A 13,982-nucleotide genomic window follows, 5' to 3' on the forward strand; every position below is an offset into this window, starting at 1 on the left:
CAGTGTTACAAACACCTCTAATAAGATAACTACTACCTGAGCTACTTAGGAAAGGAACAAGGAGCAAATCATTGTCTGTGTTTGGAAAGGGCCACTTTCTGTGTGCATTCTGTAAGTACTGTGGACAAATGACATGTGATAGGAGACTTCTGTCATTACTTCCACATGTCATGTAAACTGATCTGAAAAAGAAACTGCATCTTTTTATCCCCCTTCATGGATATACCATCTTCATGGACATACCAAGATACACACAGTCACGAATATTCAAAGTGCTATATGATTTAGTGGAGAATATGCTGTAAGAATATGTTAAATAGTGAATAATATTCAACATAATAATATGTTGAGTAACTGACTATGTTGTGCTTGGATAAAAAATGGTTTTTGTTTGATATAAACAGACCAACTGTGCTGCTCTACGTTTTCTTCTAGGGGAGCAAAATTATGTGTGGTCAAAACAAAAAGGAAAGAGAGACAAGCAGAGACTCTTACACAGGATTACATTATAACACGTAAGGAATTTATACATCTTTTTATCTGAGCATCCTTAACTCTTTCTCAGGTATCATTTTATTCGCAAATGATTTAGGATTTAGTTTTGTATTTTTCCGTATTAAAAACCTGCAGTCATTCCGTCATCCCTTAATCTTTGGGTGCTTCATACAAATTTATTTATAGCTCTGCAAATCTGGAAAGCTATGTATCTGGAATGACCTGTAAAGATGGTGGTTGTATTCTAGATTATGGTGCATTTGAAAAGACAACTGTCTTAAAAAGTTGGAGTGACCTTTTATAAGGATTTTGTATTAAAAAAAAAAAAAAGGACTTAAGGGACTTAAGATCCAAGATTATTTTCATCCTTTATTGATGAGTGTGCCTTTTGCCACTTGGTAACATGGACAAGTACCAATGGCAAAATCATAGATGTGAGGGATTGCACTTAAGCAAATTCCTATTGATCTTTCAAGATTTGGAACTTGCCTAGTAGTATATGGGTTTTTAAATAGTTAAAATGTTTTTCCAGCTTAAGGGGTTATAGTTCTGTAATATGACTCACTGATGGCCTTAGAAATTGTTATTGTTACTATGAAAATTTTAATGACCTACTTTTTCCCAAGAGCAAATTTTACTAGGGGATTAGGAGTCTGAGCGATTTTGGCCTTCCCTTTTAGCACCACTCTGTGCAGTGTTTCCTCAACTGGAGTGACAGCAGTCCCATGACTCTGCTATCCCACTTCTTTTCTTCTTCTATTCCCATGGTTTTTGGATCCAGCTCTACTTACTGGTAATCTTGGTCTTAGAAATAGCAAAAACCACTGTTACTGAACAGTTGGCAGCAAAATAAACAATATTTAGAATGAGAAACTATGGGGAATATTGGTGACCAGGCCCATATCAAAGGCATTTAGGTTCTCGATTCCTGTTTCAGGTATTTTCCAGCCATAGCTGTCTCCTACTTACTTCACTGCTGCAGATGTGCAGCTCCAGTTCTTGGGCTGCCGTGGGTAAAGTAACAGCTCATCAAGATCGTAGGTCTCCTCCGAGTGCCATTCTCACTTGATCCTTAGTACAGCCTTGATTATATCAACACTGTCTGTTCTCTAAAAATTGTGTGTGTGCTGTTGTTAAAGTTTATATCAACACTGTCTGTTCTCTAAAAATTGTGTGTGTGCTGTTGTTAAAGTTTACATTGTGAAGAGTGATATATTTTCCTTTAAATTCTCTTTAAAATTCAATAGAACTTGTGAATCTTCCACATCATTTTGAAATTATGTAAGGATATTTTCATATAAACAAACTAGTAAAAATACTTGTGAGCGGGTAGTGAACTGGTTGTACAAATTTGCTTTTTACCTATTTTTAAATTTGTTGTATATTTATGAAACTTTTCAGAGGTTATATGTGTTTCTTCTGAGCTTACAGGTGGAACTGGGAAGAACTGGCAATCTCAGAAATCCTTTCCAAAGTGAACTAACTGCATTTTCCTGCTTGTGTTTTTTTGTTTGTTTATTTTTAATTGTAGCTGCTTCTTAATCTCAGAATTGTCTATAATACCTGTTTAAAAAAGCAAGAACATTTTTGGAGAATTGTGTATTACTTTTAAAATGTAGGAATATGCAGCTTGAGTTTCCCTTGGACAGACTTCACTCCTCAGATGTTCTATGCAAACCAACCAAATTCATTGCTTTGAAATGCCAGGAACAATTTGCTGTTATCTGTCAGAAATCTGTAAAAAAGACCCCTAACGATTATTCCCAAAGTTCTACTGCTATTTCATATGACTGACATTTCATTGTCTAATAAATTTAGCAGGCTTCTGGAAGTAAAGTGGAAAAGGGGGACCTAACAGTCTTAGGTCTCTGGATGCTGCTTCCCTTTTTGTATTATTAAATATAGAGCTAATTTCCCTACATTTAAGATTTTGTTTGGTTTTTGTCTTTTTTGAGTCTTTTGGCCCCAACACAATTTCCCACATTTTGGGAAACACCAGCTATCCACACACTGCAGAGTGAAAGCTAAGCCTCACCATGAGAAAACAATGTCCCTTGACATGATAGTCCTCTTCCGCTGTTGAGTGTAGTTTTTCTGAGCAGACTGAAATAGCATACATGTAAACTACAGTGATTGAAGATGTTGCAATTTTCTGAAGAAAGAGAATTTTTAAAATCATGATAATTCATCCAAACTGCCGGGTATTCTTCCAACCTTGATTAGTGCTGTAATTTAAGAAAAAAATGAGCATGATTTTGTATGCAGAAACATCATGATTCATTGAGGGGATTCCTTTTCTTTCTCAGATGCAAAAGTGCATCTAGAGTTTTCATGTTGCTGGGTTACTGGAAACATGTAGAAAAATTGAAAGTTCAGGAAAAAAGGCAACCAAATGGTCACAATGCTATTGTTGTAAACTGAATGTCAGAGGAATAGATCATGTGTACATAAACAATGCAATCAGTATTTCACATGAAATACTGGTGCCTGAACGCACCCTGGAAATTTGGCTACTTCCCTGTTTGAAAAATTCAAAATTTAGAGTGAAAAAGCCCTCCAGAATGCAACTCATTGCTTGGGAGACTGCTTCTGCCGCCTTTCATGTTGCACGGGCAAATCACAGTCTTCACCATCTTATTAAGATGGTAAAAAGATAATGGAATTTTTAACATTTTTTGTTCTCCAAACTTTGACTTTTCAGCTCATGCACTTCCAATGTTCCGTGAACCACGACAGCGAAGCACCAGAAAGCAGCTGGAGAAGGATAGGCTGGACCCTATGAAATCTCACAAGCCAGAACCTCCAGTAGCAGGACCAGGTAATCTACACATAATCACTTCATACTGTCCTATGCCAAAGAGGCTGTCTTGTTTGAATTCTGAGTTTCTTGAGTAAGATCACATAGCATTTGTAGGACAACTTGGGGATCCTAGCCTAGCCAGTATGGGTTCATGAAAGACAGATCCTGCTTAACCAATCTGATCTCCTTCTGTTATCGAGTGACCCACCTGGTGGATGAGGGAAAGGCTGTTGATGTAGTCTACCTAGAGTTCAGCAAAGCCTTTGACACTGTCTCCCACAGTATTCTCCTGCAGAAGCCGGCAGCCCGTGGCTTGGATAGGTACACTATTGGCTGGGTAAGGAACTGGCTGGAGGGCCAGGCCCAGGTAGTGGTGGTGAATGGAGCTAAATCCAGCTGGCAACTGGTCATGAACTGGTTCCCCAGGGGTCAGCGCTGCTCTTCAGTACTTTTATTGATGACTTGGATGAGGGCATTAAGTGCACCCTCAGTAAGTTTGCGGATGACACCAAGTTGACAGGAAGTGTCAATCAGCCTGGGGGTAGCGAGGCCATACAGAAGGATCTGGACAGACTGGATTGCTGGACTAAGGCCAATGGGATGAGCTTCAGCAAGACCAAGTGCTGGATCCTCCACTTTGGCTGCAATAATCCCAGGCAGAGCTACAGGCTTGAGAAGACTGTGTAGAGGAAATGGACCTGGCAGTACTGATTGATGCTCAGCTGAACATGAGCCAGCAGTGTGCCCAGGTGGCCAAGAATACCAATGGCATCTTGGCTTGCATCAGAAATAGTGTTGCTAGCAGGAGCAAAGAGGTGATCATCCCTCTGTACTCAGCTACAGCTTGACTAGTGTGTTCAGTTCAGAGGCCCCTCAAGAAAAGCATAGAGGCCCTGGAGCATGTTCAGAGAAGGGCAGTGAAGCTGTTGGTAGGTCTGGAGTGCAAGTCTTGTGAGGAGCGGATGAGAAAACTGGGATTATTTTATCTGGAGGAGACTCAGAGGAGACCTTATCCCTCTCTACAGCAGTCTGAGATGTTGTGGTGAAGTGGGTGTCGGCTTCTTCTGCGTAACTAGCAATTCAAATAGAGGGAATAGTATCAAGTTGCGGCAGAGGAGATTCAGGTTGGATGTTAGGAAAAACATCTTATCTAAAAGAGTGGTCAGGCACTGGAACAGGCTCCCCAAGGAGGTAATGGAGTCGCCATCCCTGGAGGTGTTCAAGAAACATTTAGGTGTCATAATAAGGACATAGTTTAGTGGTGAAACGGTTATAAGTGGATGATCGGACTGCATATTCTTGAGGGAAGGCCTTTTCCAATCTTGCGGTTCTATGAATCCATAGTTCTGTGATTCTAAGCTTGTTTGGATTTGAATTCAACCATTTCTAGTGAGGGACTGCTGTATGGGTGAACAGTGTCCAGTTCTGTAAGACATTGCTCTTTGATTGGAGTACTTGCCTAAAATAAATTAATAATCACAATTACTTACTCTATGTAATCAGTAAAACATTTAAGTGAACACAGTCCTGAATTAAGCTCCTTCTGTAATCTTACCTAGCTTCTTCATATCAGATCACTGTTGCAGACATTATATGTTTATCTACTTCTTGAATGTTTTTCTATAAAATATTAATGTCTCTTTTTTTATTGCTATAGGCCGTGGTGGCCGTGTTGGAACTCATGGAGGTACCCTGTCGTCGTACATAGTCAAGAATATTGCACTGGATAAGACAGATGATAGCAATCCTCGGGAGGCTATTTTACGTCATGCAAAGGAAGCGGAGGAGAATCCATACTGGGTTGCTCCAGCATATGCTAAGTAAGGAAGCAGTTAAAAGCACAAGTAATATTTATAAAGGCCAGTAGGACTTCGGTAAAAATAGAAGACACATTTTTAACAGTATACTTTGCCTTTTCTGACTTATTGTCATTAATAGGTAAACCAAGACTATATCATGCTCTTACATGTAAATAAGAGCTTCCATGAGTTTAAATGATTAAAATTTGATATTTCCATTCTTTAAATTTGCCTGTCAGTGCTAGGAAATAATTTTAAAGCTTTCTGAATTCACAAATCTTCTACAAGTAAACATCAGAAACTGATTTTAAAAGGCAATATGCCTTTTGGTAAGTTACTGTCCCACTGACAGAGACCAGCATGGTGGTTCCCAGTATGCCCTCTGGCCCAGACAGAGTCTAAGATTAAACCTTCAGAAATATTTGCTTGGTGGTATGACAGTGTATTTTAAACAGTTTCTTAGATGTCATTGATTACTGAATTTTTCATGCATTGGGACTTAGCTACTGCTTGGATTAACTTGGTCTTAGAGGTACAAAAGTATTAAAAATCACACTGAGAATTGCACTCAATTTAAACTGTATATGTGGGGGTGGTACTTGTCCACTTTACACTGAAAAACTGCAATATTCTTCCTTAGTGATTTCTATCAAGTATTTATTTATTTTCTAAGAATTAGTACAGCTCAAACCATTAAAAAATAAAATTTTGTGGTATAAAAATACTCAGTAAATAAATGCATTTGATACTAAGGAGCAGAAAATGCCACTTAAAAATTACAAATATTTTAACATTTTGTTATTGTCACTGGTGTTGTTTTTTTTGCACAAAATAATCTGCCTAGTATAAGTAGTATCTTCAAAATTAATAGCAAAAAGCTGTGAAAAGATGAAATAGGCTTCACAAAACAGGCAGAGTCAGTAACAGATTGGATTTTTTTTTATTAGCAGCCCATTGTTTTATCTCCTAGGCAGTATTTTCATTTGTACTTTACTTACTGTACTTTCCTTATTACTTCTGTAGCTCATTAATGAAAAGATATCACATCTTTCTAGAAACTTGGAATGTAATAGGGAGTGTAGCTGTTTCTAGCAGAAACACTTATTTCCTAACTTGACCCTTAATACCTTTTCCAAAGGAGTTTGAGAACATTAGTACCCACTCTGACTTTGACTAAATAATTAATAAGTATGATGTTGTTCTGAAGTACATCAAATCAGTGCATTCTATAATACCATCCTTATATGAAGTCAAAGAAAGAAATGTTTGAAAGGTTAATTTTGTAACAGTTGTAATGCCAACTGTTGATTTTTAATTGCTTGAGGGTTCATGTTTCCGAGGGATGAAATTCACTTTGAATGTGTGGGTACCTGTTTTTTTTTAGAATGTGTAACTTTGTTCTCAGCAGTAAACACAATCCTCATTCCATCAGGTAGATACCTCATTGTATTTTTGGCTAAGCGACTTCATTGATTGTATATTGAGTTTCACCTCTGACACCTGCAATGTAGTAGACATGAAAGTTTTAAAACATAGCTGTATTACAGGAGGCTTGCTGTGTCAGGTGGGTGGATCTCATTGTGGTTTCTTGTTAAAAGATGTAGCTGCAGGGGAAGAAGAGAGCTGGCTGAGAAATAGGGAGGATGCAAGTCCAGACTGCTATTAACTTACACACCAGAAGGTGATACGTATGTGGGGGAGTTGGGCTGCAGCCAGCAGCATGCTGCCTTGACAGTTTTGTCAGTTGATAAATCTCATGCCAAGGAAATTGCTGCTATCCTTGCTTCAGAATCTGGACTTCAAGATGTACCCCATGCAAAGAACTTTTTAAACCTTCATTCTTATTATTCTTTGTAATTACTATTTATTATTATTTATATACAGTTATGACAATGAAATGCAAAAACTTTACAATTGTTTTATGTTCTTAACTTTCAGAAATGGATCTCTATGTTAGCAGCTGCAGACCAATGGCAGTCATAGCTGCTTACTGACATGCATGCATAATGCAGAGGGCTGCATTATAATACATCCAATATGTGACTTTATAGGTAGTGCATATTTACCTGGTATAAAGCATTTTACAGACCTTCTTAACAGATATGTATTTTATTAAAGTACAAATAATTGATGTAAATTATCACAAAATACTGTATCGTTTTTCCCCAGAGACTGTTAAAATCAGGGTTCATAATAGTAAGCAGTATATAAACTTAGAGAAACTGTCTCCTGTAGTTAGGACTAGTGCTTCTTTTATAGCACAGGATACGTTTGAGAGTTACGAAAGGCGATATTCTGCTGTGTATTTAAAATGACGTGCTGCCTTGAGACCTTGGAAACACACAATCAATGCGTTTCATTTTTTCAGCGGTGTTTATTCTTTTCACTAATTTATTTCTTTGCTATCAGTTTTTCCACGTTTTTGTGTTAACTTCAATTTAAATGTGGTGTAAAAATGTTCACCTCAAATAGCTCTTGTTTGATAAGGCTTTTGTTTTTGTTGTCTCATAGATGGTTATTCACCTACAGTCTTCAATTTTCCTTCTTAGGAAGATGTTTAAGGAATAGATATTTGTTTTCTTTAGAGGTTGCTACAAAGTAATGTTAGACAAAGAAGACTAAGAAATATACATTTTCTTACTGATAAGTTTTTATAGCTGAATGTGATGCCTGAGTTAAGCATCTGAATTGTAAGTGATTAGGTCATTCTCAGCCAGATAACATTTTAAGCCAATTAATTTCTTTAATTGTGTTTTCACTTCAGAAAATTTGTTTAATGCCTATAGCAAAACTTTTGCTGTCAGTGTATACATTGTATGTAAAAAAATTCCTTCTTTTTAAAGGTGCCTAATCTGTTCTTGAAGCCAAATATTTAAATTATTTATCACTTGAATTTATTTTCAAGCTTGTTATTATTAACATGGCCTTTCTTTTTGTCTTATAATCTAAGCTGGAAAGGGAGAGAAAATACATGAATGGCAAAAGGGTGGGTGAAAATAACACATGCTGCTGAGAGGATAATGCTAGAGAATAATAGTAAGTACAAATGGAATCAGAAGGTGACATATCACAGAAGGCCAACGTGAATAAAGTGTCAAAAGAGATGAGATCAACAGCAGGAAAAGTCTGTATGGAACAATTAAAAAAAAATGAGTAAAACAAAAACCAAAACAAAATTTTAAAAAACCCTGAGATTTTTTGGGAAAAAGCTTGCTTGAGACCTTGGCATGAGTTTTTCCGTTGGAGTGAAAGGAAAGGAAGGACAGATTGAAGATTTCAACTAAAGAACTACAGGAAAAGAACTTGAAGCATCAGTTGTAAATGTTTGAAAATTACATTCTTTTTGAGCTGTTTGTTTTAACACAGCTGTACAGAGATACTGTAAGGACTTCAGATGTCCCTCTGAAGGATCAGTATGAATTACTAAGCATTGTAGCTGAGGGGCTAATCAGGCCCAGATGTATCTTTCTTCTGCACTGTAGGGAAGATCAGGGTGAAATTTCCCTCTGCATCAACTTAGACCACAGTTCTTAGAAACCATCTTACATTACAGAGTTGTTGCTCCTATTTGGCTGCTTTGTTATTGCTGCTTGCCACAGGCAAAAGGGAACAATCTAGCTGCACTGTACTTACTGTTTTTTTCCCTAAATAGCATTTATTAGTATGTGAAATGTTAGTCATATTGTGGATCATGTAGTATCCTTAACTGAAAAAGCAGGACTGACCAGAATGTTGTAGAACAGTGATTTTGCTGACACATTGGTATGTTTAAGCTAAATCTTTTTTGGAGGTTGTTAACCTCCAAAAGAGAGAAGTCACTGAGAAGAGTCAGACTACTTCTTGAGGTAAGGAATACAAAGGTGCCTGATGCTTAAAGCTTCTTGCCTGTCTGAAAGTAGCCTGTTTGACATGATTCTGTTTTCCAAGTATGCTTGAAAGTCTTTAAATTTGTTTCAGTGCAAAATAAGCTCCAATTTTAAAAGTCACTGTGACAGAAGTCACATGCTGTGATATGCAATTGTCTTTTCCAGCTGGTTTAGCTGTAGCAGTATTTTTTTTAACTGCAGCTTTGTGAATCACAGATGTGATTCACTACTTTTACAACATCTGAAAAAAGCAACTGAGTAAGACAACACATAACCAGAGGGATTGTAGTGACTCTTAAGAGGTCTGTGTGAACACTGGATTTTTTAAATTTTTTTTAAGTTTCTGTATAGCTGAACAAATTGCAAAACAGTTAAGTAAAGAGGAGTCTAGGAAGTCCACAGAAAATCATACTAGCAAATTTAATAAGAATGGTCTTTGTTTGTTTTCCTGTTTTTGGTTACAGCCTTTTGATGTAACTGACAATAGGAATGCCTTTATCAGTGTATATTAGTTTTTTCTGACAGTCATGTGGAATTACATGGTCATAGAATAATGTAGGTAGGAAGGGACCTCTAGAGATCATCTAGTCCAACTTCCTACTTAAAGCTTTCTCATTTAGATTAGGTTATTGAGGTCCAATTAGATCAGGTTTCTCAAGAACGTACACAGTTGAGATTGAATATCCTCATGGATGGAGATTCAGCAGCCTTTCTGGGCAGTTTGTCTAGCGTTTGACCACCCTCATAGTAAAAGAAAACAAAATTGCTTATATCTAACTAATATTTTCCATGTTACACATGTTCTGTTGTCCCTTGTCTTATAGCTGCAGCTTCAAGAAGATTCTAACTCCATCTTCTCTGTAGCCTCTCATGATGTCACTATGTAGTTGTAGGTAGAAGTGGAATACTTTTTTAGCCTTCTGTGCTAAGGCTGAAGACACGCTTTGCTCAGATTCTTCTCATGTATGGTATACTCCAATCCCCTAACTGTCTCGGTAGTGTATTTCCATTATAACCAGTCTGATGGCCACCACTGTCTCTTATACTATAGAGCCCATAAGTAACTATATTAATTCAGATGTCATTTCACAAATGCTGAATAAAGAGGAATTTTATGGAATCTCTTATGACTATCTCTGTTAAGATAGTCAGGGACAGTATACTTTGCTAAATCTGTGCTGGCTGTTCCTTATCACCTTATTGGCCTTCTTGCACCTGGAAAAGTCTTCCGTGAGGATTTGTTTCATAGCTTTCTCAGGGTGCAAGGTTAAGTAGACTGACCTATAGTTCACCCAGAACTTCCTTTTGCCTGTTATGAAAATGAATAGCTTGCCCTTCTGAGTCATCAAAACCCTATTCTGGTGACCATGACTTCCTGAAGATGAAGAGGAGACGTGGTAGAATCCCCATCAAAGAAGGTTTTCAAAATGTGATAGGACTGGCTGCTAAATAATCTCGTCTAGGCTTGCTTTTCCCAGAAAATTTTGAACCTGATATATTACACAGGCTGTCCTGTGTTTTATTTTGTAGCTTTCAGGAACAAAGATAAATAAAATTGATAAGAGAGTTGATGGAGAAAAAGAACACAGCTTTCCAAAATATTATCTAGTTCTCAGAAATGAAAACATTTTGAAGTAGTATGCCTGTTTTGATCATTTTTATATAAATACTAATCATGGAGCAAGCTCGTATACACTGGCAATCTCCAGTGGAATTAGTAAGCAAAACAATGTGTGTTTAAATTAAATAGTCACTATTGATAATTGTGTAAGAAAGAGTGTTTTCTGTGCTTGCACCTTAAGATCAGTCAGGTGTTATAAGTATCCAAGTTGCTGCTGTAAAACTTGTGGAGGTTGAACAGCTTACACTGCAGCTGAGCTGAGGCTACAGCCATTTCATGCTGATTTTTAAAAATGAGATAGCAAGCAGACTTGATTTCCTCCGTATATATTTTCTTGAGACAGTTACTGCTGGATTATGCTACAATCTCCCCCCTTGGCCACATTTTTATTGGATTCCGAGTACCTTACTAACGTTTCCTGACATCTGTAACTATTCACAGTGCCTCTTCCATCACAGAAATTGCATAGCTTCTGATGTTCATTTCACAAGTTGTGTAATTTTTCTTGAGTGGAAGTTTCTGATAAAAATTGTGAGTGTTGAAATTTCATGGTCAGAGATGATTGATTTGCATTTGATTAATTGTGTCTTACTACCCGACATCTCAGTTCTTGTACCTTTAGGTATATAAGTTTGGGTACCTTTCTTTTGATCGTTGTGATAAAAGGAAGATACACTTCTAAAATGTGCTAAATAAGCTATCATCAACAGGTTTTGAAAAAGTGGGAGAGACAGAAGATTCCATACATTCTGTTTCTTAAGCAGCCAATAGAATCCATTGTTTGTGCCAATGAAGCCTTCATCCTCGTTGGCTGTTTTGGAATCAGTGATGATTAAAGAAAAATCCTCTTTCAGTGATTGGTTAAGAACAATTTATGTAACTATTTTCTGATGAGAGTTTACTTACTTTTCTGTTTTCCATGGAGAGCAGAATGACTCATCTAACTAGTTTAGGTCTTCATACGCATTCAAGGTCTGCTAATGTGAAATGAGACATGAAGCCTGCACCAGGGGACTGTGTACTAATTGAGAGTTCCTCTATAGGACCATCTCTGGAACCTCCTTGGCCTTTTGGCTAAGATCAAGTGTAGTGTAGTATCCTTTGGAAGACAGAGAAGGAGAAAGGCCAATAGAAAGATTTCATGTATACAGAAAATCATCTTTGACTAGTACCTATCTTATGCTGTATATTTAACAACTGAAGAATCCTGTTCTTTATTGGCCAGTGTCTTGCTATTACTCTTCAAAGTCAGTTGAATTACGCCTGTTGTGTCAGTAAGGCAGACACAGTTATGGTGAACCTCATGCATTTTGTTGACTGTGCCAAATAACAGTTGTTGTAACAATAGTTAGTGCTTCACATCCTCAAACTGCTGTGAAAGCATTAGTTAATACACTAGTGAGCTGATGACTGCCTTGGATGTGTTGTGTGTTCTGTCATGTAATTGATGTAATGAGAAGTTGAACACGGCCGACTTCAGAAATCTGTTAGTTTCAGCTAGACATTAATTGTGCTAAGAATCAGGTTGGAAGTGGGTGCCATGTAATTAAAGTGTAAAACACGGGAACTGAATGTCCAAACAGTTTTTTGAAATGCTGCTTGATACTATGTTTATTTTAAAAGTAATTAATAGTTATTTTTAAGTTAAGTAAGTGTTATTTAAAATACAGGTAAACATTGGAGGAATAGATACCATCAGACTTGACTGTAAGATATACTGTGTTTTCATATGAAAATCATTAGTTTTATTATGCTACAGTAGTGCTGGATAAAGTCTCTAGAGGAGAAGCTGTTTTTTTCATGCACAAACTAAGCCAGAAACCATACTGTTCTGTTTTTGCTCACTGGCTCCTGTAATACTACAGTGTATCAAAATGGAGGTTTCTTTTTCTGATTAATGGGATGAGATCTGAAGCTTCTCTTTTGTAGGTTATATTAAATTGACTTGTTTTTCTCATTTATCATAATTTTACTTATGGAACACACAGATAATGATTAGGAGCTGATGAGAATATACTTGCAGAAGATACGTGCTTATTACCTTGCTCTCCATACTTTGCCTAAGAGCTGTGCCTTCAGCTCTTCTTAGTCAGATGATGGGTTTGCTTTTTCGTTTTTTTTTGAGAATGAAAACCAGCCAACTCTAGGATGTTTTTTTTTAAAGGCTGTCATTTGTGTCTAATGTATGTCTAATACAATTCCTGATAAATAACTGTAGTCTGACTTAATATTTTCTTCTAATAACATTCTTCTTAATATTTTCTAGAACACAGCCAAAAACAGTTTTTGCAGAAATGGAACCAGAAGATGATGAAACAGACAAGCCAGAATGGAAAAAACGTAAAATTTGAGGAAATCGGTGTAAAGAATAATGAAGAAGCATTTGAAATAAACTGTAGCATTTATTTCTTTGTTTTGTGTAGTGGATCAAAATTTGAAAGCATAAATTACACTTTCATAAGTCTTGCTGCAGTGTGAAAGGAATTGTATTATAATGGATTATCGTATCACATCTGAATTCTGTAATAAAGAACGAAGTGTATGGTGCAAAGGAAACTTGCACTGTAGTGACTTCCTTACTTTGCCAAGTGCTTTTTTTTTATTGCAAACTTTACTAATGCTGTCACAACAGTGTTCAATGATTTTAAATATATGAATAAAATGTACTTTTTATTTTTACTAGTAAAGTCTAATGTTTCCACAAATAAACCAAACTTACATTTTTGTTTCTCATTTTTCACATTTATTAATGTGAAATAGTCCACTAGAAAACGTTTCTAGTGTTTATTCTTACATAAATTGCCTTCGTTACGTTTGTGTAGTGTCCCACAATAGTGCTTTGTAAGGCCTTCATTTTTCAAAAATGTGAAATAGGAATAGACAACCATATGTTATGCTTCAATAAAAACACTGTAAGTTTGTTGCCTAGCTGATTTTTTTCAGGCCCTCCTATCTATATTACTTTGTATTGATTATTACAGGATAGAGCTGAGCTGTGTTTTTATAGTGAGCTTTTTATATATTAATGTACACAGTTAGAGAGATATCGTTGTATACCTGAATTATGTATGCCTTAGCTCACACTCTCTGAAAACTGATGCTATTCTATATAAAGTGTAGGGGTTTTTTAAGTGTGTGTTCAGCATTAACATAGAATTGCTGATGTGAAGGACAGATTTAAAACTAATGTGCTTTAGAGAACCTGGGTTAGTTTTAGACCTTTATGCAGTAGTATACAATACAGAAAGTACTGTGATTACAATAGTATGGAAAATAACAAGTACTCTGCATTTCTACTAAGACACAGAGCAGTAGACATACAGAATCAAGCACAATGTAAGGCTATATTTAGCAAGCACTTCATCACCTTCCTAACTCAGAGCATGTGGTCCTGATATTGT

General features: G+C 36.6%; 1 protein-coding gene across 1 annotated transcript in view; it reads left to right on the forward strand.

Moving 5' to 3' along the window:
- WDR70 (WD repeat domain 70) overlaps positions 1-13,501 on the forward strand; it is a 143,318-nt gene extending 129,817 nt beyond the window's left edge. Inside the window, exons 15-18 of the mRNA XM_010725350.4 lie at positions 436-515; positions 3,197-3,313; positions 4,953-5,115; positions 12,848-13,501. Coding sequence (XP_010723652.1) covers positions 436-515; positions 3,197-3,313; positions 4,953-5,115; positions 12,848-12,932 — 445 coding nt within the window. The 3' untranslated portion in view covers positions 12,933-13,501. The remainder of the gene's footprint in view (positions 1-435; positions 516-3,196; positions 3,314-4,952; positions 5,116-12,847) is intronic.
- Positions 13,502-13,982: the final 481 nt, after the last annotated feature.

Source organism: Meleagris gallopavo, chromosome Z, assembly GCF_905368555.1.
Source record: "Meleagris gallopavo chromosome Z, MGAL_WU_HG_1.1, whole genome shotgun sequence".
Lineage (NCBI taxonomy): Eukaryota > Metazoa > Chordata > Aves > Galliformes > Phasianidae > Meleagris > Meleagris gallopavo.